Source organism: Capricornis sumatraensis, chromosome 5 (assembly GCF_032405125.1).
Source record: "Capricornis sumatraensis isolate serow.1 chromosome 5, serow.2, whole genome shotgun sequence".
Classification (NCBI taxonomy): Eukaryota; Metazoa; Chordata; class Mammalia; order Artiodactyla; family Bovidae; genus Capricornis; species Capricornis sumatraensis.
The window spans coordinates 45,282,352-45,309,978 of NC_091073.1; the positions used below are offsets into that span (position 1 = coordinate 45,282,352).

General features: G+C 36.1%; 1 protein-coding gene across 6 annotated transcripts in view; it reads right to left on the bottom strand.

Moving 5' to 3' along the window:
• Positions 1–1,941: 1,941 nt before the first annotated feature.
• Positions 1,942–27,627, bottom strand: part of LOC138080052 (platelet glycoprotein 4) — a 63,062-nt gene continuing 37,376 nt past the window's right edge. For all 6 annotated transcript variants that reach the window (XM_068972938.1, XM_068972933.1, XM_068972939.1 and 3 more), the window contains exons 4-15: positions 27,392–27,552; positions 22,440–22,587; positions 21,442–21,621; positions 20,086–20,177; positions 16,737–16,783; positions 12,961–13,030; positions 11,731–11,918; positions 10,585–10,703; positions 9,591–9,664; positions 8,618–8,672; positions 7,596–7,760; positions 1,942–4,175 (exon numbers count right to left, since the gene is read on the bottom strand). In XM_068972938.1, the coding sequence (XP_068829039.1) occupies positions 7,596–7,760; positions 8,618–8,672; positions 9,591–9,664; positions 10,585–10,703; positions 11,731–11,918; positions 12,961–13,030; positions 16,737–16,783; positions 20,086–20,177; positions 21,442–21,621; positions 22,440–22,587; positions 27,392–27,552 (1,299 nt within the window). In that variant the 3' untranslated portion in view covers positions 1,942–4,175. The remainder of the gene's footprint in view (positions 4,176–7,595; positions 7,761–8,617; positions 8,673–9,590; positions 9,665–10,584; positions 10,704–11,730; positions 11,919–12,960; positions 13,031–16,736; positions 16,784–20,085; positions 20,178–21,441; positions 21,622–22,439; positions 22,588–27,391; positions 27,553–27,627) is intronic.

Consider the following 27,627-nt stretch of genomic DNA (forward strand, 5'->3'; position numbering starts at 1 on the left):
TAATAAATCTACCTAATACCAAGAACAAGACAAATAAAGCTGTTACACAGGTAGTCTAATTTCACTGTGATTTAAATGTGGGCATGTTTACTTCCTTGTGACTAGAAAACACTTTGGTATCCTATCAAACTACAGATTCTGATTCAGTAGGTCTAGGGTAGAACCTGAGATTCTGCATTTTTAAGTTCACAGGTGATGCTGAGGCACCTGACTCAGATTTCACACAATGAAATAAACAAGAGTTTAAACCGTTTGTCCTTAGCTATGTCACTCATGAAGCGCTAGTTCCTTCATGAGTGTATAGAATGGAGCATTTTGGAAATATGTGCACATAAGCTTACTAGCGTCTGAGAACAGTTGGGAAAAGAGAATAGGAGTTAATATGTAAAAAAAAACTCAAATAGGGTCAATCATAGCTAATATATAATTATAGTAGTAATATCAAATATCATTCAAATTATACATATTCAAAACTAAATAAATGAAAAGCAAATCACTTTTCTACTAAGGGAAGTTTTTATTATCACAAATATTTAATAATACAGCTACCTTTGAGCCAAGAAAGGGAAAAGCAGAGTATGGATGTATTTTTTTGATACCAGTATTTGGCACTAATTCATCTTTAGTTCCTTAACTAAACTAGCTGTAAATAACTCAGGAAAACAAATATAGGTAATTCTGTTACTATATGCAGAAAATCATAATGAATAGTGATTAATTAAGTGGAGTGGTTATTTATAGTTGTTGGTGACCATGAAGAGGCAGACAGAGAGAAAGCAGCCACAGTGTCTCTAATACATTGAACTTCAACCAGAAACACTGAACTGACAGAACACACCTGCAACAAACTCCCGCTAGAAAGATACTCTGTAATTCAGACCAGACATTGATACTGGGTTAATAAGATCAACAGATTATCACATATGTAAAAAGCTAACATACAGCTATGTGTCCCCTAAGAGGACACTCGCTTTAACCTGTTTTTCTGAGTACTGAAAGATCTACACATTTTCTTCATGTGCTCGTCAGCAACAGTAAGCCTCAACCCATTTTAAGATGCTACAGATTCTCCAGTTTATGTTAACCCCTTTGCACATGATACAGATTTTCAAACTTTAAGTTTTAAACACCTGGTTTTTTGGGGTGATTTAACAATGTTGAATAAAAACGTGCCTTTCTAAAATATGGGGCAATTTTTCAATGAAAAAAAGCAGACTAATCCATCCATGTGTGCAATTATACTTGCTCTGGGGCAATTAAGTCAACATGAAACATACTCCCTAAAGTGCCGAACTCCCGCCTCAGCACATGCATGTGGAAGCACACGTACACACATCCAAACTCACTTGCCATATAAAAATAACTGTCTCCCGTTTTTAAAACAAAGTATTATACTTTCTACTGGGTATTTTTGATGCATTTGATTTATCTTTATGTATGGATTGTTTTTCCTTTTGTAAATTTAAAGAATTTAAAGAAAATATGGTAAGTAATGGTAAAAATTAGAATATAGAGAGTACTGTGGGCTCATAAGTCAAAACCTTTTCCCCACCTACCAATTCAGAAGACATAAGAGGGGCAAGTTCCATCCCTGGGTCAGGAAGACCCTCTGGAGAAGGGCATGGCAACCCACTGCAGTATTCTTGCCTGGAGAATCCCATGGACAGAGGAGCCTGGTGAGCTACAGTCCATAGGGTTGTAGAGTCAGAAATGACTGACGCGACTTAGCACACAAATAATATGGGGTGCATTTCTGTTTGAAGATTTAAAATCTGAGGCATTGATTGGTTATACAGTTCTGTCTACCCTTAGGTGGGTATGTAATTTTTTATTCAGTTCTTCTGAACTGTTTCTGCTTTATTTACATCATTCAACCCTATTTCGTTTAAAACTTAAAGAAGTACCCTTTATATTCTTCCTAAATCAACGTGCCCACAGGTATCCTAATGTCGTGAAAGCAGACTCAGTATCAGAAGACAGATGGCTAGGATCTCGCATGTTGTTTTGCCAAAAGTTTTACTTTCCTTTAGATTTGATGAATTCGTTAACAAAAGAAACCACTCCTTGCTCACAAATAAACAATTTCGATTTTTATGGATAATTATTTGAGTTAATTTCAATATACAGTCATTAATAAAAAAGAAATACAAGCAATGAAGTAGTCACAGGTTACACATCACCAAATTGGGCCTATATATATCCAGACTTGAGCAGCACTGAGAAGTCCCTCCTCAATCTGGAGCCCCAACAGGGAAAGGGTCCTGGAAAGTACATCCACCCCATGGGCAAGACTTCAGATTGAAGTTTTGGGGTCTCCCATTTATAATGCCAGGCTGCTGCATACAAACTGATAGCATCATCAGTTTGCTTGCAAAATTGCAGTTTTGGTTTTTAACTTTTACAATGCAGTTTGTTTCACCTCGTGACTCATCAATATTTCTTAGAACCCCTAGGGGGCTCCTAAGGCCTTCAGGGGTTTAGTAGATTCCAAGATCCACTCTCTTTCTCATATAAAATACTGTCTGACTGGCAGGGCTTACAGGCACGCACGGAATTCATTGTCCATTCAGTGTCCAGGCAGGTCAGAAACCTGCTCTCCTGCTCCTGAAGCATGAACTACACTTTGTTCATTTTAATTTCTCTAACACATCCCCACATTTTAGGAGGATACTTTTTCTATTCCCAGGAAATGAAAGGATATTGCATCAGTATGTTTTGAATATCTTCAAGATTTTTCCAAAGATCCTTCCAAACTGGTGTTATCTCGGTTTGCAGTTTTTGGTATTTATTTACCCTGGCAACTGACATGACAAGATTATTCCTGATTTTAGTGTCTAAACAAACCAGTTACTAATAATTTATCCTATAAAACACAAGGCAGAATGTGGTCCATCGTCCCGTTCTATGGGGAGCCTTTTTAGGAGGACTCCTGGTCTCTACCATAAGTGAACTTCAGCTTAAGAAAGCAGGACTACCTAGCGATACATCTTCTGGTAAAAAGGAAAGGTCTTTCATCATCTAGAATTTAAGTTCTGCACCTTTAAAGCATGATCAACTATCTTTTTATTTCCTTATCCCCCAACTGGCTCAAAAATTGGTTAAGGAATAAGTTGTAAAGATTGAATTTAGAAATAGTATTTCAAAAGGACATATTAGATTCATACAGAAACAAAAATTCAGATAGAACAATTAGAAAACTAGGGTAAATGTTTTGTGATACATCAGGAGCTAGACAAAGTACAAGATTTTAAGGAACGTCTTTTAATGTTCAAAACCAGTCTTTCTGGTGACAATGAAAGCAAGAAATTTTACAACAAATAACTATGAATGCACGTTCTACAGCTAGTAATCTTCCACACAATAATTTCTGTATTATCATTTACATCTCTCAGTACTAGCACAGAATTCTGAAGGTGCCAAGCATAAGTTGTATGCAACTGAGTAGAAAGATGAAAATTTGCTCAGATTTCCAGAAGAGCTGTAGAACATGGAAGATAGCAAAGTTCTCAAACATGTCCAAATGCATAACCATTGACAAAAATATAAGCACATATTGTTATAAATACCATGGTTATAGTGCCTTGCTGATGCTGTACAAAGGATTCCATAGAGAAAAAAACTTGAGAGATGTATAATAAATGGTTCATAGGCCAGTCATTTAGTTTATGTTTTCAAATATCTTTCAAAATATTTGCTCTTCAGAGGCAATGTACTGATAGTACTGGGTCTGTGTTTTGCAGGGACAGTAATGAGGGTAGTGATGTTTTCCTTTTGATGAGGAAGGCTAGTTCAGGGGCCAGGATCTGTGTAGAATGACCATCTCACTGCTGAATTTAGCACTGGGAATAAATCGGTGAATCAGTACCAAGTGAAAATAAGTGGGTCACGCTCAAGCCACATCTGTAGAAACTGAAGTCCATTCCATTGTGAACCTGTTGAATTTTTTAAAGTGCTGGTTTTTTGTTCGAAGTGTGGATTTTAATGATGTCTTAATAATCCTTTTGAAATGTGCTGCTGCGTATGGGTGGCGGGTGGGAGGGAGTGTCACCAGTACTTGAACTGTAAGATAAGGTGTGTTTTGCAAAAATAAAGCATGAAAATCTTGACTTTTGTAAGGTGATAATGAGAAAGATCCTGACATAGCTGGTGCATAAATGTAGAGACTCTTTTGCTCCCTGGAAAGAAGAAAGATAAGGTACATATCAGAAATTCATGGAAAAATAGTTAAGACTCAAATTTTATATATTAAAGATGTTATATTTTCTAGAAATCAGCCCAGTTTCTCCAGCTGTAGAGAAAATTTCTCTGATGTACTTCACGGATAAGGCAGTTATTTTCCCATTCCAGGGTTCATGGAAGGCTCCTTCCCAGCTCTCAAGAGCTGCACGCAGTCAAATAAGGAGGGTCACTAATTAAATCTGCTCTGCATGAGCATTTCCACTCCTTGCTGTCCCTTCAGACCATCCTCCGTTTAGTGGTGTATGTCCTGCTACTTTTGAAAAGACTGTTGGCTCATTCTCTTTGTGATCTATTGAATAAATCCACACCTTCACTCTCCCGTCTTTATTTCCTCTGCACAGCGTCTCCTTATTTTTCAGTTGTTTATAAATCTTCCCAAAGGTATAATTAATTACAATATTCGACATGAGGCCTGTTTAAGGAAATCTACATCTGTGATTCTTCTAAATCTAGTAAATCAAGTAATCAACCTAGAAAATTTTTCTTCTCTATTTATAAAGAAAAAAGACATACTGTTGTAAAAAGAGCAGTTACTTTCCTTGTAACAGTCAGAAGTTTAAGCCAAACCAATGTACTTGTTGATGAAGACACTCTGGAAAGTTTTCAGTCTTTCACTTACAGCTGCATAGCTCTGCTGAATGGCTCAGCTGTGTCCCACTCATTGTGACCACATAGACTCTAGCCCTCCAGGCTCCTCTATCCATGGGGATTCTCCAGGCAAGAATACTGAAGTGGACTGCCATGTCCTCCTCCAGGGGACCTTCCTGACCCAGGAATCAAACCAGGGTCTCCTGCATTGCAGGCGGATTCTTTACCTGCTGAGCTACCAGGGAAGCCCAAGCTACACAGAGACCCAAGATGTCGGATATTCAGGGCTCATTAAGCATTGATGAAATAGGTTATATAATTTTAACAGAGAATAATACCCCAAAATTTACAACTACTATAGTTCATTTTGAAAGGCTTATTTTCCCACTAGAACAAGTTTTTGTTTAAACGTGGCTTTTCAATAGGTGATATTTTGGTCTGTTATATAAATGGTCATATGAATTACTGTGTTTAAACATAACTGGTTACTGGATTGATGACAGGTTTTAAAGGTGATGCCAAATTTCCTTTATTATAACATGAATGTATTAGAATTTTGAATATATTGTGTCCAAGTAGACTGTAGCCAGAAATGTTCAGTCTCCTTTTAAGGAAATATATATAGGCAGAAAGCATCAAAACAAAAGATCGAGTTGCCTTCCTCAGTCTAAGTTTTCAATCTCATGAACACACACACAAAAATTGGTCCAAAAAGGCCAGTTTGTTTTTTAAATCTTCAATTTAACTGATTCACACTTTGAAAATAGACAGTTTTATGCTGTTAAAATTTAGTTTTCTGTAATGTCTTCAAAAAACAGAATGGATGCTGATAGATCCATGGCTACTGGAAAATCATAAATTTTTATTAGGGATTAGCTGTGAAATTCATGTAAAATAGCATGATTTGAGCATATTGAGGTCAATAATTGTCAGTGGCAGCTCCAGAATTTCTATGCAGGGCATTTTACTGTCAGCAGTCTGATTGAAAGTGGAATAAGAAGACTTGTTTTAAAATTGTGAATTGTTTTCTTCAGAGCAATTTGCTGCTGTCATTATTCACTTGATAAATTATGTCCAACTCTTTGCAATCCTATGAACTGGAGCATGCCAGGCTACCCAGTGTTTCACTATCTCCCTGAGTTTGCTCAAACTCATGTCTATTGAATCAGTGATGCCATCCAGCCATCTCATCCTCTATCACCCTCTTTTCTTCATTCCCTCAGTCTTTTCCAGTGAGTCGGCTCTTCACATCAGGTGGCCCAAAGTATAGGAGCTTCAGCATCAGTCCTTGCTTTAATTTAGATTTCATATATACATATATATATATATTTTTTTTTTTCTTCTTCTTCTTCTGGGTTTCCCTGGTGGCTTAGATGGTAAAGAATCTGCCTGCAATGCAGGAGACCCAGGTTCAATCCCTGGGCCAGGAAGGTCCTTTGGAGTAGCGAATGGCAGCCCATTCCAGTATTCTTGCCTGGAGAATTCCATAGACAGAGGAGCCTGGTGAGCTACAGTTTATGAGGTAGAAAATAGTAGGAAGCTACGAATTGATTTTCACTTCATTTTTTTTCTTTCATATCCCAGGGAAGGAAGGGCGGATAGAACCTATGGGTTAGTGGAGAATTCACTCCCCTCAGGCCATACCAATGCCACCTATGATTATTAAAGAAAGGCTTCCATTTAGACAAAAGAGGGTCTGGCATACACTCTTTTATGTACAAGGGGACACAGGTACTAATATTTAAAACACAGAGGCCTGAACCACCTCTTCAGTTTTGCTAAAACTCATCCATCCATATTTATCTGATTTTTCCATTACACTCTAATTATTTGGTTTTAGTGAGTTCAACATTATCTTTATTCTATTTTTCTTGTACTCACTTAATTCTAGCTCCTGAATTATAATCATTCATCAGGGCTTCCACATGGAACATCTAGGGTACATGTCATGATTTTGGACAGCATGTCCATATGCAGCAGCTCTGTTTTTATATTAATACACTTAAGTGAGTGAAGTCTCTCAGTCGTGTCTGACTCTTTGCGATCCCGTGGACTGTAGCCTACCAGGCTCCTCCTTCCATGGGATTCTCCAGGCAAGAATACTAGAGTGGGTTGCCATTTCTTTCTCCAGGGGATCTTCCCTACCCAGGGATCGAACCTCGGTCTCCCACATTCCAGGCAGATGCTTTAACCTCTGAGCCACCAGGGAAGCCCATTTAATACACTATTTGCATTTAAAAATAGCATATTTTTATCTGATTTTATCTCTACCATTTATTGACTCTTTAATTCTCATTATTTTATAGCTTATCTAATTTTAGTTTTTATTTTCTTTTCCTTTATAAATTTCAGTCTCCCCAGATAGCTGCCTTTTTCAGTTTCACATAATGTTTCCTAGTCAGATATATTATTTGTGATTTTAAAAATAACTATCTAGAAATAATTAAGAAATAAAAATTGAGTACATGTATAGCTTTTGTGCAGCATTCTAACTTTTCAAAGGTGACACCTTCACAGCTTAGCCCATTTCCTCCCAGAATAAAGATGAAATATAGTGATCTGTTTAATACTGATAAGCCTAAGTACCCATTCAGTCTTCATTTTAACTTATATTAAGTGTCTCAAAGTTTCAAGGATATAGTAAAAATGATAGCTGACTAGACATGTTCATTAATATTTGAAGCCTAGTTTATAACTGTTTTGATAAAATGAAAACAAGTAATATTTAATGTTACTGAAGTCATATATGGTTTCTGTTATATACTTACTTAATTTACTCTCTTTGATCTGCATGCACAGTATGAAATCATAAAAGCAATAAACATCACCACACCAACACTGAGCAAGACCATTTCCACCAGGCCAAGAAGGTTTATTTTCCCCGTCACTTGCTTTCTGAACATTTCCGCCTTCTCATCACCAATGGTACCAGTCTGTAATCAAGTTAATAAATAGTGTTATTTGAATAGATTTGAGAGCAGAATACTCAAAACTCTCCACTTATGTGTATCACTTTTATCAAAACAGCACACAGATGTCAGTCATCTTTATCTGCAAGACAAGCCTGTTGGAATTCTCTTTGCATGTCAAAGAAGACAGTAAATGCCCAGGTAGAATATTTAGAGAGAAAAAGATAATATTCCTCCCTTTAAACATGTTATCTAGTGCTATTGTATATACTGATTTCATTGATCAGTATAGCAGTCTTACTGGAGTCTTTCAGTAAGACTCCAGTTTCCCAAAGGTTGCTTCTTAGTGACAGAGGGAAATGGCAAAGCTCAACCGTTTCTATCCTCTAAAGGCTTATGCACTGCATTTCCTAATTCTGTGGTTTGTCGGTTCCATGATTTATATTAAAAATATCTTGTCAGGCACTAGATAGACTGCCTACATCTACTCTAATTTGCCCATTATAAGCTTGGGTGATTTTATTAGCACTACAAGGCTCATATTGAGTTATTTGGAATTTAATATTTTCATGACTCTTTCCTAACACATGCACTATGACAAGAAAAATTATCTAATAAATGCATTATGAAGTATTTTTATTTTCATAAAAGTTAGACTTAAGTCTAACATAATCCTGATACTTCTGTATGACTTGCTTTAAAAAATAATTAATTATATAATTAATAATACATAAATTCACCCCATAGATACAATGGAAAGACAAGTTCAAATACTGTGTGTGTGTGTATATATATATATTTTTAATTTTCAAACATCAAAAACTTTTTCTGTATATTAAGAAGCTTACTGTTTTTAGTGACTAATAGATAAAAATACTAACCTCATTAAGCCAAAGAATAGGGACAATATAGTTGTGCTTCAGATTCTTTAATGCACTGTAATAAACATTGAAAATAAGTATGAAAATATATACTAATATGCTATACACATATGACAGATATTAGTAATTACTAGTGAAAATAAATGTTCAGAAATTAGTTGCTTTTACAACCTGGGTAAGTCACTTGCTTTGTTTTCCCTGTAATGAAGCATTTAAATTTTAATATTGCTGTTTCTCAGATATCTTTTCTACATACACATCTGTTTAATACAGATTTTTTAAAACATTTATTATTTTTGGCTGCACTGGGTCTTCGTTGCCGTACATGGGCCTTCTCTAGTTGCGGCAAGCAGCGGCTACTCTAGTTGCTGGGCATGGGCTTCTCATTGGAGAGGCTTCTCTTGTTGTGGAGCAGGGGCTCCAGGAGCGCAGGCTTCAGTAGCTGCTGCATTTGGGCTCAGTAGTTGCGACTCGAGAGCTCCAGAGCACAGGCTCAGTTGTGGTGCCCGGAGTTAGTTTCCCAGAGGCATGTGGGATCTTCCCGTACCAGGTATCAAACCAGTGTCCCTTGCAGTGCAAGGTGGACTCTCAAGCACTGAACCATAGGAAAACCATCTGATACAGGTTTTTTCATTAGAGTTTTTCTAAGTCTATGTATGTATTTTCCCTTTCAACAAATTATACCCAGGAAACTAAAATATGAATGCTGAAACTACTGTCATAAAAATATTTGGACAGTTAGCAAAGAGAGAAATACCAGAAATACTCATTCCAAAATATGGGTAAGTACCATTTCACTACACATTCGATGTAATTCTAAATTGCAAATGACAGTTATAAGTATTTAATAATTATTTAATGACATTAAGCCAAACAGAAGTTGAAATTTTATTTCCATCTCCTTTGATAGATATACCCTGCATCTTACAAGAAAATTTGAAAAATCGAAATGAAACTTGTTTAAAAAACTCACTCAATTTTTCTTGCTGGCTTGACCAGTATGTTGATCTGGAGCCGTTTTGCAAATCGTAAAGTAAATCCAGTTATCTAAAAGGAGAACAAACTAATAACCAACTTATTTGAAAAACATTCTTTTATAATATCCAGACCTTATTTTTGTTATGTAGAGCCTAAAAGGTGAAAGTGTACTACTTGAACCTGTGAAATTTGTTATTTATTATTTGGACTTAATCAGACATATTAAATATTACACATGTATCTTTCCGTAATTATATTTTATCAGTATATGCATGTGTGTATGCAGATATATCCTTGCCCAACCTAATGTCAAGGTTTAGTTAGATTTGTGACATTTACTTGAATTGATTTTGGGGAATTAGTAACGACATCAACAGTAGTGAAATCTAAAACTCATTTGACAACATATATCCTGGAATTTAAATATGTACTCAGTCAGAATCCATGCATCATCAGTATAATTATAATGTTACTTCTGTCATCATTTAAACTAAAATATGACTACTAAAGTCCTGATATTTCATTTATCTGTTGAAAAGGGGAATATTAATATAAATGAAAAATTGAAACTGTTAAACTATAGTGACTTAATAGATTTTTCTTGACACTAAGAAATATATTTGATCTTACCTCAAATGTATGTATACCCATAAAAAATTTTAATCCCTCATAATCTACAGGGTCCCTTCATATAAGCAATATTTGCAGTTAAGTATAAAGTACATTTGAAAGAGTAACACGTAAAATCATTTTAATCCAAATAGAATGATTTTCATTATTCCTAACCTTTGCTGAAAAACTAAAATTATCTTGACATTTCATAAGCAACAACAGGAAGAAATCACTGTAATTTTCCTTGAAGTAAAAATAAGTAATTTATTACGAATGTAGTACAATAAATGTGACTAAATGTGATTGATAGAAAGGAGATAATTTAATTTTTTCTTCATTTTTAAAAAACAAATCTGATCAATAAAGTATTTGCTTACAGGTTCAACATCTAAGTACGTGCTGTGTTCCTCTTCATTTGGACGTAAGCCTTCAATAGGTTCTGCAAGTTCAGGACTTCCATGTAGAAAATGAGGAAGTGAAATGTACACAGGTTTTCCTGAAAGCAAGTTTTAAGAGACAGTTGGGGTAAATCATTTTCCTCATTTCATATACCACTTAGGAAAGATTTCCTTGAAAACAAAGCTTTTTAATTTAAAAAAAGAAACACAAATTTGGCTTTGAAATCTTATCAGGGGATGAGAGTGAGGGAAAATTATTGTATCTGATCACTTTTGAACAAAAATAAAATGTAAACTTCTACATCATCCTACTGACTATTTAGTTAATGTCTGTTGTTCATCCCTTAGGTGTTTATTTTCACCTTAGGTGTTTTCAGTATGTAAAGCTTAGCTACTGGACACAAAGTTACAACCATATGCCTTCATGTTTCAGGCTGTAAAATGTCTTTGGATTGAGAATTCATTTAAAGAGGCTTTTCTTTCTTTATTCTCACCCACTCTAACATGAAGAAGGTAAGCAAAATAAGATAGACTCCAGATGCCATGTTTGAATCAATTTTTGTTTCAGAGACATCCTGAAATACTTATTTACAGATTCTAGGGTAGAAGAAGAAAAATGTCAGATGGACAAGTTGGGATGCTCAAAGTAGTCTGCAGACTATTTTCATTTTACCCTACATCTAAAAGGAGCACAGCCATTCTACACAGCAAAAGAAATGGTCAGAAATGAAAATGTTACCTGTGGGTGGGAGAAAATGCTTCCAAAACACATATCCCAAAAGTGATTAACATCCAAAATATACAAGAATTTATACAACTCAAAAAAATAATAAACCAATTTGAAAATGAGCAAAAGACCTAAGGAGAAATTTTCCAAGTAGCACAGGAAGTATCAATAACCATGATTATACCTAATAAAAACTAAGTTTTGCAACATGAAAACAACTGAGACCTTGAAAGCAAGACAAACATCAAAACAAAAATATCCTACCATCACTCTTACTTTCTGCCCTTATTGCTTTCTCACTTTATATTTCTGGTGGAAAGGAATCCTGGGTGAAGTTTACATTTTAAAGGATAATGCAAATTATGCCAAGGATTGTGACACTGAGAACTTGTACTCACCTTCTTTGCATTTGCTAATGTCTAGCACACCATATAAGGTACAATTTTTTGAGATGATTTTTTCTGTGCAGAAACAGTGGTTGTCTGGATTTTGAAGTGGAGATGCAAAAGCCAAGGATGGAAGAATAAATCTGTACACAGGGATTCCTTTCAGATTCATTTCAGCTCCGAACACAGCATAGATAGACCTGAACACAGATAAGAAGGAGCTTCATTCTGGGAACCTGAACTTCGTTGTGGAGATTCGTTTTCTCTTATATTTAAATTTATACTATTGCTGCCTTAAATTAGAAAAATTAGATATAATCTTATTAGAATCCTTACCTTTTAGGAAAAAAAAAACTTGCAAAATTTTAAGACACACTAGAACTTGATACTTGAGTATGAGCTATTCTTATCTTTGTTTTCAAACACTTCTGAGAATAATTTTTGCTTGTGAATTACTGTGGAGTATTTACAATTAAGGCATTCCTCACAAGTTAGTTTCCTTTATAGATTAAATATTTTCTAGTCCCCAGATGACTATTTGAAGAAATGCTGTTCTTTTCAATTATACAGATAAGGAAAAAGATTCAGAGATATTATGCTTGCTTTCCCAAACAGTGTTAAGAAACCAGGTGAGCGTTCAAGGACACAGGTGTAGGCGCCAACGCTTGTGTGATACCTACTGGGCCCCCATCAATTTGAAAAGATGCTGTATTGTCAGTGGGGCACATGAACATAGTTTTGTGATTGTGGTATCCTCTTCTTTACAAAGACTGGGCATGCTTTTCTAGACTTGACTGTTATCACTCTTACTGCTAATTTAGTAAAAGAATGAGAAAAGTAGTTCTTACTTAAAAATAACAAAAAGAAACTGATTTGCATTATACACAACATCCTTCTACATCAAATTTTAAAGACTCATAAATACATTGTGTGTATGTGTGTGTATATTGGTGGCTCAGTTGTGTCCAACTCTTTGCAACCCCATGGACTGTAGCTCACCATGGTCCTCTGTCCATGGTATTCTCTAGGCAAGAATACTGGAGTGGTTTGCCATTACCTTCTCCAGGGCATAAATACATCATGAATTTCACATTGTATTTATTCTTAATCAGGAAAAAGTCCCTAAAAGTATTTTATTTTTATCAAATAACATGATTAATAAGCATGAGTTTCTTGGTCTGTGTTTTATCACTTAGAGAAAGAATTCTGACTTGGAGAAATAAATCATTGTCTTTCTCTTACCTGCAAATATCAGAGGAGAAAAATTGCAATGTCCTTGTCTTCTCAACAAAAGGTGGAAATGAGGCTGCATCTGTTTAAAAACCAAATCAGTGGCAAGGGATTAGATGGAAAGAGTGCGTCTTAGACAAATCTAGAAACCTTGATTCCAGCATGGTTAAGAGAAATGTAATGCAAACTGTATATATAAAATTAAATTTCTCCAGTAACTACATTTTAAAGATGAGAAAAAAAATGTATCAAGTATATGTTGTTTAACCCCATATATCAAAAATACCATCATTTTAACATATAAAAATTAACAAAAATCTGAAAATCCAGTGTTTATAATTACAGTATTTCAGTTTGTACTAGCTGCATTTCAAGCGCTGCTGAATTGTGACATGTGGCCAGCAGCTGTCATATCTAATAAGTCTGTATACTATACATAGTCATTGGCATTCTGTTTCATATTAAATTTTCCCACTCCATAAAAGTTTTTTAAAATGTCAAAATCACGTTGTTAAAACTGCGATTTTATGTTTTTAAATCTTCCATCTATCAATAGAGTAGCAATTTTTTAATCTTGAGATTTCTTTAAAACTCATTTTTGTAAATGTTATTTGTACTTTTAATAGTGATCCATTCACCTACCCTTATGGCTGATCAATATTTTTCAAATCGCTAAACAATATCACACAAATGGTTGGAAAGTGTACACATCAAACTAAAACGGGCATTTTTTGAGCTTAGCAAATCTTTACTATGGTTGTGCTCCATAGTACACACTGGATGTAAGAAAAAATAGCTAGATAATTCCTCCATTTGCTCCACAAATGAATATCACCAAACATGAGCCACCACTGAACATGTTTGTTCAAAACAGTAAGACCTATCCTTCAGTTCTGAATACCACACTCTTTTTCTGGTAACTGCTCTGACCTTGTGATTTTATTACATTTCACATACATTCTTGTGATAGGTGAACTATAACAGAGGATCTCTGTGAACCTGATAGAGACATTGAGAGAATGGGATAGTAAAGATTAAATTCCCCAAATAGGTCCCCGAATGGGCCTTGCCGACAACTGGTATCCCAACACCTTAGCCATCAAAGGAAAAGAGTACATTGACAGTCTTTAAAAACCATCAGAAATATCATCGAAGATTATGTCGGAATGACACCAGTGACTACCAAGAGCCATGACCGTAACATAGCTGATGCCAGCAGGGCTCCCTTTTTTAAATAAATTCAAATAAATATTTTCATTCTATGTCTTTAAACTTAATGAAGATGGTAGAGGAAGTACTTCTAAATCATGATTTAAAAATCACCTTGGATCCATTTACATTTCATTAGTCTCTTTTTCTCGGAGAAGGCAGTGGCACCCCACTCCAGTACTCTTGCCTGGAAAATCCCATGGACAGAGGAGCCTGGTAGGCTGCAGTCCATGGGGTCACTGAGAGTCGGACACAACCGAGTGACTTCACTTTCACTTTTCACTTTCATGCATTGGAGAAGGAAATGGCAACCCACTCCAGTGTTCTAGCCTGGAGAATCCCAGGGACAGGAGCCTGGTGGGCTGCCCTCTATGGGGTCGCACAGAGTTGGACACGACTGAAGTGACTTAGCAGCAGCAGCAGCAGCAGCAGTCTCTTTTTCTAGTACTGTGACCAAGAGAATCTCCCATCAGAGTCCCTAGTCTATCCAATCAACCTTTGCTCCTAGTTTGTTTTACTGTGATTTTCTTCTTAGATACTTTGAATTTCATGCCTGATTCTATGTATCTGTTACTGTCATTAATGGATCCTCTTATTACTGTTTTAAAACTGCTCTATTTTTTGTTTTAGACTAAGATTTAAATGTATTTTAAGCCCATAAACAATAGTTTACTATTTAGGAGAAGCACAGTATATTTCTGTTTTAAGGACTGAAGTGTATGCTTATGAAATTAAAGTTAGTGGTATTGGGACAGTTGACTATTTGCAGAAATGAACTACTTAGAAAGGATTTCTTCACCCATCACCATGACTCAAAGTGTTGCAAAGCAAATTCAGCAGTGGTTTTACTGTTTGTGTTTTTTTAACAGAGAGTAAACAAAATTAAACCTGTGAAACTCAGCAATACCTTTGTGAAAATGAACCTTCTCTATGTTTCCTTCTTATTTTCTTTTATGCACTTTATGTATAACATTTTTTCTTCATTGTGTTACATTCTTCTAAAGTGTTGCCTTATCAACTTTACACACATAATATTCTGCTTCTGCTTCATAGTAGCTGAAAGATCACCTTTGATTTTAAATATTTTATTCCTATTACTTTAAAAAATTTTAATACTTAAACTAATAGGCATATGTGTACTTTGCTTTTCTTTAAGGAGAATAATAAACTGGATCTATCACTCTCTGAATCTAAAGTCCTAGTAGCTTCTTTCTTCCCAGCTCTAATTCACAATGTTATTTTTGCATATACTTCTCATGGTTAGTACAGATGCAACTGTGTTTTATTGTTGTTTTCTTTCTCATTTTAATAATTTCATTCAAAATCTGTGTTCAGCCTTGAACTTCTCTGATTCTGCCTCATATTGAAACCTCCACTTGAACACAAGGTTTACTTTTGTATTTATCTTGATTTTTTAATTCTTTTAAGTTTTAAACCATTCAGTTCAGTTTTGTCCGACTCTTTGTGATCCCATGGACTGCAGCCTCCCAGACTTCCCTGTCCATCACCAACTCCCAGAGCTTGCTCAAACTTGTGTCCATCGAGTTGGTGATGCCATCCAACCATCTCATCCCCAGCCGTCCGCTTCTCCTCTTCCCTTCAAACTTTCCCAGCATCAGGATCTTTTCTAAGGAGGCAATTCTTTGCATCAGGTGGTCAAAGTATTGGAGTTTCATCTCCAGCATCAGTCCTTCCAATGAATATTCAGGACTGATTTCCTTTAGGATTGACTGGTTTGATCTCCTTGCAGTCCATGGGACTCTCAAAAAGAGTCTACTCCGACACCACAGTTCAAAATTATCAGTTCTGTGCTCAGCTTTCTTTATGGTCCAACTCTCACACTCATACATGACTAATGGAAAAACCATAGGTTTGACTAGATGGACCTTTGTCAGCAAAGTCATGTCTCTGCTTTTTAATATGCTGTCTCGGTTGGTCACAGCTTATATAGTATTCCCAAAACATGCAAACAGTGACCACTACTCTAAAATATTCTACCCCCTTACTTCTGTGGCCAGGAAGGGAGTTCACTTGAGTAAAGCTTTTATGAAGCAAACATTCCCCAAGGAATGTAGTAAAGGCTTATCTTCAATGGTTAATCTTCAGAAATACCATCACATTAGACTTATATTTAATAAGCCTATATATATAGTGGAGAGGGTGGTGGCACTCCACTCCAGTGCTCTTGCCTGGAGAATCCCATGGATGCAGGAGCCTGGTGGGCTGCAGTCCCTGGGGTCTCTAAGAGTCGGACACGACTGAGTGACTTCACTTTCACTTTTCACTTTCACCCATTGGAGAAGGAAATGGCAACCCACTGCAGTGTTCTTGCCTGGAGAATCCCAGGGATGGGGGAGCCTGGTGGGCTGCCATCTATGGGGTCGCACAGAGTCAGACACGATTGAAGCGACTTAGCAGCAGCAGCAGCATAAGTATAGAGACTCTGAATTATGTTGTAGGGATACAAAGATAAGTAAATGCATATCCTCAGCCTCCAGAACATTGTAGATATGATGGAGGATTTGTGGGAGAAAGAAGGTGGTTTCACTGTGATATTACCACAAAACAGATGTCCTTACCTGTACCATTAATCAGGTCACAATAACTTGACCAATAGGAGAGATTCCTTAGGAATTAAAAAAAGAAAAAGAAAATGATCAGTCTCATTTCAGGAGCACCTTCTCAACATTACATTGTCTGTTATGAGTCAGTATTTCTGCAGAAATAATAATTGATTAGAGTAGATGTGACAGATGCTAAGTTAAGAAATGTTCTAAGTCATTTGGTTTATGTATTGTTTGAAGCTGGCATCTTGTTGAGATAAAGGAAGTGCTTGATAACACTAAGTAGCTGGATTATAAAATAAAAGCTGCCAAAATTTGGTAGTTAGGAACAACTTGGAAAAGATAAAATTCTACAAAAAGAACATTGAAAAACACATATCAGACATTTAGATGTCTACTTCAGGAAAGGTTTTTTTTGTTGTTGTTCCAATGGGAGAAGTGGAGTATTTCATACTATGTTGAAGTGTCCAGCTGAGTAGGAGGAAGATACTAAACGGTTAACTGATATAAACTCATTATGAGAGAAAAGAGTAGAATGTGGAAGAGGAAAGAGATGTTTCATTAATAGAGATTTAGAAACATGTAGAAAATCAATATACACTTTTCCTCTCAACTCTTGCATGAGCTGGCATTAAAGTAGGATGAAGTTTATTAATTTATATTCTGGTATCTACATAAAATATATATGTGTGTGTATATTTATATATGGAAATAATGAAAACAACAGTAGTGATAGTTTCTCTGTATACTCAACCAACTTTTTGGTGATGGAAAAATGGGTTTGTTAGTCTAACATACCATCCAGTAAGATGTCAAGGCAAGCTATTCTTTTTTAAACAGAATAAGCTGTCAGTCATGCTCAGACAGTTAAGTTAACCTTATCATAATCTTAAATGAAATTCTTACTCCAATTTGAAACATTTAGTAACTCCTCAAAAACTCTGGTAATATTGAAATGGAAGAAATTATCACTTTCCTCAATATACAGAGATGTGATTTCCCTACAGTGAACATTTAGAAGTGTTTGTTTTCCTCCATTAGAATTTTCAAAACAATAAAGGACCATGAACTCTGTAGATGAAAAGTCTACGTGAGTGAGTATTTAACTGTTTTAGGCAATTTTTAGGGACAAACTCAGTGTGAAGTAATGGTTACTTAATCATAAAAATATTTCATCTCTTTTGATTTTGATCACTTTATTCTTTGTCAGGAACTACTGATCTTAAAACTCTAATTTCAAGTTTGAGGAGAAAAGTTCCCCCCCCCCGATATTTATTGGGCTTCTTTGTATTTTAGATATATGACAGATTAGGACTGCACATAAACAGGCAGGAACTTGGGAGAAGTAGGAAATCATGGGTATGTGAACATCTCACTCTACTGCTACTTCATAGAAGGTGTACACTTTATTTTCAGGCTTTAATATGTCAGTTTTGGAACAGGAAATAATAATTCCATTTTTTGCATTGATAATGGTTTAAAAAGCTGAATTATTAATATGGAAAATTATTTCAGGAAAATTTTTAAGGGACAAGACATGAAAATGTTCACATGGATTCATTGAACATTCATCTTTATAGATTCATTTAATTGCCGGGAGCCACCATGGGAGATCCCACCCATGACAAGGTCATGTGGAAGAGAACTGTTAAGCAAGGCTTCAGGACTCAATGGGCTCCCTAGGCTTTCTCGAGCATCTACCCCAAAATTACAATCTGTCTGTTTTACTATTTCATGACTTTCACCAACTCCTCTGACATTAACAAGGGGGCTATCCCTGACCACCTTTCTCTAGAGAAAATCAACTTAGGGCTATAGCTAATAAGTCTCTTGGACATGATAGGAATATTTCAAATCAAACCCCCTCTGTTAGCATTCTAGCTTGCTTGACAGGTATATCCAGACTCTTGCAGCTATACATATGATTATTTACAGCCTCCCAACTGTGAGAGGCACAGAAAGCCTAAAACATAGAGCCTTTTAGAGTTAAAAGTTACTAGAGTAGTGCTGGTATAGGATTTCATTATTGGGCCAATACTTGTTGCTAAGTTCCCATATCTCTTATCCATTGTGCACCTGGGGGTGCATTAGTTAACATAGTTGGAAAGTAAGAAAAACAAGTGTAGCCTTGAAATTAACCACATCAGACATTTGAGCTAATTGGTTCTTTCTTGTAGCTCACTGCACTTTGCTCCATGAGAAATGTAACTTGTTTAATACTTTCTGAGGCTGACATAGATTAGAAATATAAAGAAAAAACATTTCAAGGGAAAAGAAGTTTTCTGGTTGAGCAGCCTTTATCAAAAGAGGGCCATAAAATATCCACAGGCCTCCAAGGCCAGAAGATAATGTACACAATATTGTTTATGGGAAAGGTTTGCAGAAAAAATCCTGGTTTCGATAAAGACAAAACAGATGTAATGTTTGGGCTGACTCTGTATGACTTTGCATCTTTCATTTCCCTCTATGTATAAGACAAGGTATAAAAGTACCTTTTAAAAATAAAGCTATTGGGCCTCGCTCACCAAAGCAGCTTGGTCTCCCCACGTCAATCATTCTCTCCCTCTCGCTCCCTCTCTTTTTCAGGCTGATCCCTTGGAGCATAGAGGCTCCCTGCATTCATTTATCTGCTTGGGTTTCTAAGACCTGAACGAGAAGACGTTCTGCGTCTTCACTCCCTCAGGAGACCAGGAGGGCACCTGTGGCCTCAGTGAACAGGACAAACTTCTTGTCTGGGAGTTTTATTGGCTTTCTATGTAAACCAAGGAATATCAGCCTCTTTCTTTCCTCTATTTTCTTATCTTCAACATTCTTTCCTTATCTCTCTCTAAATCAATCACCGACGCCATTTTTCCTTCAGGTTCCCCTGGATCCTGTGGGGGGGGGGGTTGGAGGGGGGGGATAGGGGGGTGGACCCCAGCATTTAATCATCTCCCTGGAATGAATGATGTTTTTTGACATGCTCAGTTAAAAAAGAAACAGTAAGATGTCTGTATTTCTACGTGCTAGATGATGAGTTGATATATTGATTTTCCTCATTGTCATTTGCATTTATGGCATTGTTGTGTGTATGATAATACCAGTTATTCAGCAGAGATAGAAGTAGTCCCTTTAGATTTCTTTATGTAAGAGAACTTGTTCATGAAGGTGAACCCTCCATTGGGGCTGATACTCAGCAAAAATGCACTAGTGTGACCAGTCATCACAACTGAAGGATTAATGCCTGGTAGACCTAGGGAGTTTCTAGGGCTGAGATATAAACAGCTCTGTCCCACAGGTTGTACCTGTGCCTTACCAGCCGGTAAATAAGTTTCTTGCCTGCCTTAGAGTATCCTAGTGACACACACTTTGCCTGGATACTTACTTTCTGCCTTTGTATGTGTCAATTATGGCGACTTTGCTGATGTCGTCCTTTCCATTGAAAACTTTGTAAATTCCATCCGCAGTATTATTGTACTGAAGAGATACAAGAAAAAATTACTTTTACAACAAACCATAATTTCCAAGTTATTAAATATGTAATTATCTCACATTTTCAGTGGTTGTTCATAATTATTTTATATGATTTTAAATATACATGCAATCGTTTCAAAATTACTGGTCTTTCATATTTTAAAAAGACAGAATACAAAAGGTTACTAAAAATGAGTGCTAGATGCCAAGACAAAGTAAGGTAACAAATGCCAAAGCTGTCATGATCAAATTCTAGCACTCTTTGTTTTATTCAATCCAGAAAGGCCATTTTGATCACTACTCCTGGTATATTGAGGTGAGGGGAGAGTGAACAAAACCTATGAGAAAAATGACCAATTTCTAGACATTGTCTCAATGTTATGATCTCTTAAGTAGTTACTAAGATGAAGTGTACAAAATTAAAAACAGAATTAACCAAGGAAAGAAATAAGAATATGTGAATGAAATAATAGTAACTGAATTTATCTCTCTTAAGGCTTTCTGTATTCATATTTGGTTGATATATGAACTTGCAACCCTAAAAACCACCTAAAGTAAAATAACAATGAACTGCAAAATAAAATTAATATCTCATATAGTGCCAAATGGAATCACAGTAAAATTTTCCATGCAATAGTCACCTTGTCCTATTTGTAATTCAGAACATTCTGCCATAACTAAGTACATCACCAAATTCACTTTTTATCTCCAAACTGCCATTTCATGAGTTTGTAGATAGAAGTTCTTATCAGCTCTGAGCATTGCACTCACTCACAGAAGTTCTTACCAACTAAATCTGAGAGAATACAACATGCTGATGTATCAGTCTTGTGTACAAAGTAAGGTGACTTTTAAATTTACACTGAAACAATTTTTTAAGAATGATATGATGAATACAATTAACAAAAATAAAATACAGCTTAAACTTGTTTTTTCAGACAGGAAACCAAAACCAAAAACAGTATTCAAACTCTCAGCACCTTACAACCTAATTTTAGACAAATGCATCTTTATCTAGGAGTGGAAACTTGATTAAATGGCCACTTCTTAATCTTAAACTTAATTGTTAAATTCAGATAAGTAAATTTTCCCAACTAGGAAAGCTAAATCCATGTGAGGTAGAGATTTTTAAAAACTTAGGGTATGTATTCCGAGATCCAAAATAGGGTTTAACACACTGAATGATAAACTTATGAATTGCCAGTGTGATTGATTATATATATCCAGTTAAAGTCTAACAGTATCAACATTTATAATTGTTACTCACAGGATAAAACACACCAACTGTAGTGGTAACAGGATATGGAACCAAATTCAAGAATGGATCCGTATAGCCCCACAATAGTTCTTTCAAAGTTCTGTTTTGAAACATGGAAGATTTGGACTTTTTGATAAGTGAATTGAGTATTCCTTGAATAAATGAATTTGGATAGAGATGTGGTGCAGCCTGCAAAAAAATAAAAAAAATCATGCTTTAAGACACCAAGTGCAATATAACTTAACAAATAAATGTAAATACAAGAATTAAACTGAATAAAACAATTTCCAGCTATTTTTAAAATGACTGCCGAATCTAGCCAGGACTAAAAGTATATTATTTCATCTCTTAATGATTACATTTCTCTGTGGTTGTGTGGGCCACAGGAAGAAGAGTTTCAAGTTGAGTCCTACTTTTTGACAAATTTTACTTATTTTTTTCATGAGTGATTTATTTTGGCTGTGCTGAGTCTTCACTGCTGGGCACACTTCTCTCTAGTTGCCTTGAGCAGGGCCAGTCTCTGATTGTGGTGCATGGGCTTCTCGTGGTGGTGGCTTCTCTCAGTGCAGAGCATGGGCTCTGGGGTGTGCAGACTTCAGTAGCTGAGGCATGTGGGCTCAGTAGTTGCGCTCCCCAGCTCTAGAACACATACTCAATAGTTGCAGTGCGCAGGCTTAGCTGCTCTGAGGCATGTGGGATCTTCCTGGACCAGGGATTGAACTCATGTCTCCTGCATTATCAGGCGGATTCTTTATCACTGAGCCACGAGGGAAGCCCCATAAATCCTTTTTAAAATGATACACTCTAAATGGTCTTCTAATCAGTCTTCAGTTGATCATTCTATGATCTTGTCATCTTTCCAAATGATCGTAATTCAAAATATTAGCTTAAGAAAGCATTTTCATAAAAATGAAAAAAATATCTAATTGTAGTTTTAATTGTGAGGTTATTTACAGTTGGATTCTAGAAGATTTCAAAACCAGTAATTTTGCGGTTTGTCTACTCACTGCTACAGCCAGGTTGAGAATGGTGAACGTGTCATCCTCAGTTCCAACTGATAGCGAGGGTTCAAAGATGGCGCCATTGGGCTGCAGGAAAGAGACCGTGTGGGTCTCAGGGTCCTGGGTTATATTTTCCTTGGCTAGATAACGAACTCTGAAAAACAGGAGGAACTAAAACTCAAAACCGTTGTTTCAAATGAATGTCATTCATTCATGCAACAAATAATTTTAAGTACATAGACTGTGTCAGATATTATGCTAAACAAGTAGACCAAAAGGATAAGCAAGCTGATGCTGAGTCTGTAGCAGATTAGAGAAGGAAGGTCTTAGATGAACATACCAGAGGAGAAGGAATACATGTTATTATAGGAGGTTATACAGATTCTGTGAGAAGACAGAGTAGGTACAAACCCAGGCTTAGAATGGTTATGGTGGGGATAATGGACAGGATACAATTTCATATAAGTGGTTTGAGTGACAGATAAAAATTTAGTTTGGTAAAATATGGTAGAACATATAGGATAAGTGAGAACATGGTGTACTCTTAGAAATAACACGTTTCAATGTGGTTGGTTTACAGTGTCTGAGTAAGGGGAGTGCTAGAAAACAAAGCCACTGAAATGAGCAAGACTTCAAAGACTAAAGGGTTGCATTCTACATTCAGATGTTCACCTTTTATCTTGAGGGTGAGGGGGAAATACAGAAGTTGAAGCAGGGGAATATTGTGAGCCCATTTTCTTATATTAGAAGGACTGTTCAAAGTAGATAGCCTTTCCATCAGTGGCTTGGCTATAATTTTCATTATTTTAATGAAAGTTAAAGATAACTAACAATATATTTCCTCATCACAGATCAATTCCTCTCCAACCCTACCCCATGTATGGAATAGTTACTAGTTCTGAGCTCCTGGCTCTAATCTCTAGGCAGAGTACCAACTACTTTTTAGGAATGTAGTGAAGGGTAATATCATGGGAAAAAAATATTTTATACATACAAGATATTTACTGAGATGGAAAAAGGTGTACATTATTCACTGCTCTATCATATATCCAAATGTCTCTATCATATGAGCTTCTAATAGTTATCTGTTGTTATCTAAGATAAAGATTGAAACAACATGGGACTGAAATGGAAAAAACAAAACCAACCAGAAAAACCTGACCTGATTTCAATCAAGTATAATAAAAATGTAGGTTCCTATGCCATAGGTATTATGAGTATTTTGTATCCTCAAGCAGTGTCTGGTACATGGGTAAGTTCTTGGTAAATAGTTTTGAATGAAGAAGTTATTTTTTACATTCTTTAAAAAGAGAATTTACAAAAATATGGAAATATATATTATTTCTAATACAACTTCATTAAGCTTTTTATTGTTTATTCTCCTTGGAATACTGTAGACATACAAAGAATATAAATATCTGAGACATCATCCTGGAGAATCTATTACTAGTCAGTTACTCTTTTATATTAGATAATTATATGTTAAAATTATATTACATATTCATATTTAAATTAAAATACTTTAATTTTCAGGAACATTTATATTTATATACTTGAAATAATAGCAATATAAATAAGTGAAAGTAACTGAAAGTCACTTATTGGTGTCTGACTCTTTGCGACTCCATGGACTATATAGTCCATGGAATTCTCCAGGCCAGAATACTGGAGTGGGTACCCTTTCCCTTCTCCAGGGTATCTTCCCAACCCAGGGATCGAACCCAGGTCTCGCACATTGCAGGTGGCTTCTTTACCAGCTGAGCCATAATTGTGACCCAAATTGTAGTTTACTTAGTTGTACTTACATTATACCAGCAGATGGCACTCACTAACAGAAAAAAAATCCTTCAAACTGAGGTCTGTGTTTAGAATATACTTTTAAGGTCTGTGTTTAGAATATACTTTTAAAAAGAGATTATAAGTACTCAAGTTTTTGTTTAAAAATTAGAATGTATACATGCTTTACAGAGTATTGGTTAATAAGGTCAAAGGGAGGTAATTGCTTCATATTTTGTTTTCCATGTACTCCTGCCAAAGCGAAGTAATTAAAAAATTTGGTAGCTCAGAGGTTAAAGCGTCTGCCTGCAATGCGGGAGACCTGGGTTCGATCCCTGGGTTGGGAAGATTCCCCTGGATAAGGAAATGGCAACCCACTCCAGTATTCTTGCCTGGAGAATCCCATGGACGGAGGAGCCTGGTGGGCTACAGTCCACGGGGTCTCAAAGAGTCGGACACGACTGAGCGACTTGACTTTCATGTTCGATCTGAGAATATTCTGAAGGAGTTACCAGGTCTTCATAGAGATGGTATACATAATTAACATCTCAATCCAGGAAGTTTCATGCTTTGACTCATGTCCCACCCTGTCAAAGTTTCATCAAGCTCACTTCAGCAGCTAAAAGGCAAATAAACCTGTGTGATTCTGTTGAGGAGGGACATCCTCTTCCACTTCCAATTTCAACTGAATTCAGGGTGTAATTGATAGGAAGTAAATTCACCTCAACACATGGAAGACTCTCAAACTATTAACTTTTTCTGAAAGGTAACCATTGTTTTTCCCATTATTTAAGGCATCTAGGTAGACAGTAAGGATTCCTTTGTCAAAATCATAAAACATCATGAGATTCCTTTAGAATTGTTATATAAATTCGAGTTTGTTTACATACTTTAGCTGAAAATCCAACTTCTCCAACCCTCACCTCATTGCTTCTCCAAGTAAACGAATTATATCTAATCCACTCCATTTTTATCCCTTAGAGAATGAAGGTTTTAGCCTCCGAGAATAATATATATATCTTATCACCTATCAGAGCAGGACTGGGACAGGATTCTATATTACGTTTGTTTTTTACATTCCACAATGAATACCCTTAAAAGTAAAAACATACCCCGCCCCCAAGCAAGCAAAAAAATTAAGCAAAACCTGTGATGAGACAGATCTTAAATGCCACCTATTGTCTCTTATCACATGCATTCCGTTCTCTCAGGGTATGATTTTTAATCAGTTATGGTTTGGTGGCTTAGTCACGAAGTCATGTCTGGCTCTTGAGAACTCATGGACTGTAGCCCACCAGGCTCCTCTGTCCATGGGGTTTCCCAGGCAAGAATACTAGAGTGGGTTGCCATTTCCTTCTCCAGGGGATCTTCCCAACTCAGGAATCGAACCCAGGTCTCCTGCACTGCAGGCGGACTCTGGCACTGCAGGCGGATTCTTCAACAACTGAGGTATGACACAAGTTTAGTCAGTTATACTTAGATTGTATTAGGTCATACGCGAGTTCTAGACTTTCAGAGTACACGTTTTTTTGGAATAAGATATTCAGATATCTTATTATATCTGGCTTTTGATAGTGATATAAGAAGTATCAGACTCTGAAAAAAAATTTTTTTAATATTTCTGAAAGTAAGATTATTTTCTGTAACAATGAAAACCAAGACTTCTATGACCAAGTTGTGAATAGTCATAGACATATGTCTGAAGACAGGAAATGGAAATGGGGATAATTGCTAGGCTGGAATAGTACCATGGTGCTCTACAGCTTATATATTATGTTACAGCAGCAGGCATCACCCTCCCAGCTACTTTTACTTCATTATCTTTGAGCATGAGTGGCTGACATAGAAATAAATTAATGCATGGAGAGGAAAGAAATTACATGATTATAGACTACCTAAAACAAGTAAGAAAGTAAAACTATGAATTAGAAATCTTTACAAACGAGGTTTTGTGGTAATACTTGATTATTGTCTATAACTAGTTGTAATTATCCTTGAAAAATCATATTTATATAACAAATGATACAATAGGACTTAATTCTGTTCCCATATGGGGTCTATAAATGTCCTAATACCTAGCTAAGGTTAGTGTTTTTAGCACTTCAATCTATAATTTTGATAGGGGGAAAATGTACACCAATAACTAGGAGTTATCAGTTTCCAGGATTTTAGCATCATGGACAAACTATTTCACTTACCTGGCGTCAGTCTGATTTTTAAATTTACAAAATGAAAAGTTCTGGCTAATTATTTCCCCCTACATCTGATGGATCTTAGATTCTATTCAAAATGTGTTAAACTGTTAAGGCATGTAGATAAAAGTATTTTTTATTCAGTCTTTGTACTGGAGTAAATATAAGAATGAAGCTGCTGCATAAATACACTCTTAAGACCTGGAAAACAGTTTGAATAGAAATCCTAAGCAGGTATTTTACTTACATAGAAGTTTAGCAAAACTGACTATGTACTGCAATCACCCAGAGTATTTGTAAAACTCATTCGAGTGAGTGAAAGTCGCTCAGTCATGTCCAACTCTCTGCGACCCTGTAGACTATACAGTCCATGGAATTCTCCAGGCCAGAATACTGGAGTGGGTAGCCTTTCCCTTCTCCAGGGGATCTTCCCAACCCAGGGATCGAACCCAGGTCTCCCGCATTGCAGGCAGATTCTTTACCAGCTGAGCTATAAATCTCTTACCAGGCTCAAACCAAGGGTCTCTGATTCACTTGGTCTAGGGGTAGGGCTTGAGAATTTGCATTTCTGCCTAGTTCCCAGGTGATGCTGATGTTGCTGGTCCAGGAGCCATACTTTGAGAACTACTCATGTACCTACACTTTTCAATTTTAAGATTTTGAAATACTCATTTTTTAAAATTTTGATATATTTTTTCTATTTAGATGCATATTTCAGAGTTTTTGAAACATATATGCCACAAGTGTAAAACACAGGTGACTTGTTAAATGTAGGGTAGTTAACTGATGCTGGTAAATTCATAATAAACTTGTTCTTTAATAATCATTAAATCCTTATATTAGGATTTTATGTGGGCAGAAACAAAATATTTCCATATAAATGGTAAGAAAATAATAAGTACATTTCAATACAGTGACATTTGTCAAGTGGAAGCTTTTTCAGAAATACCTGTGTTCAAGGAAAGAGTGCCACGTATTTTGGGGACTCACCTGTACGTGTAAGGACCTCTTTGCTTAACTTTAATTTTGCTGCTATTAAGTGCCACTTCGTCTGGATTCTGCACATCAAATATCCAAAACTGTCTGTAAACATCTGTGCCTGTTTTAACCCAGTTTGTAAAAGCAATTGTGCCATCTTCAAGGACAACTTCCTATGAAAAAGAAAATGTTTGGGTTATTTTTTTGTAGCCAATATGGGCACCTGTTGGGAGCTGAAACTTTTTCGT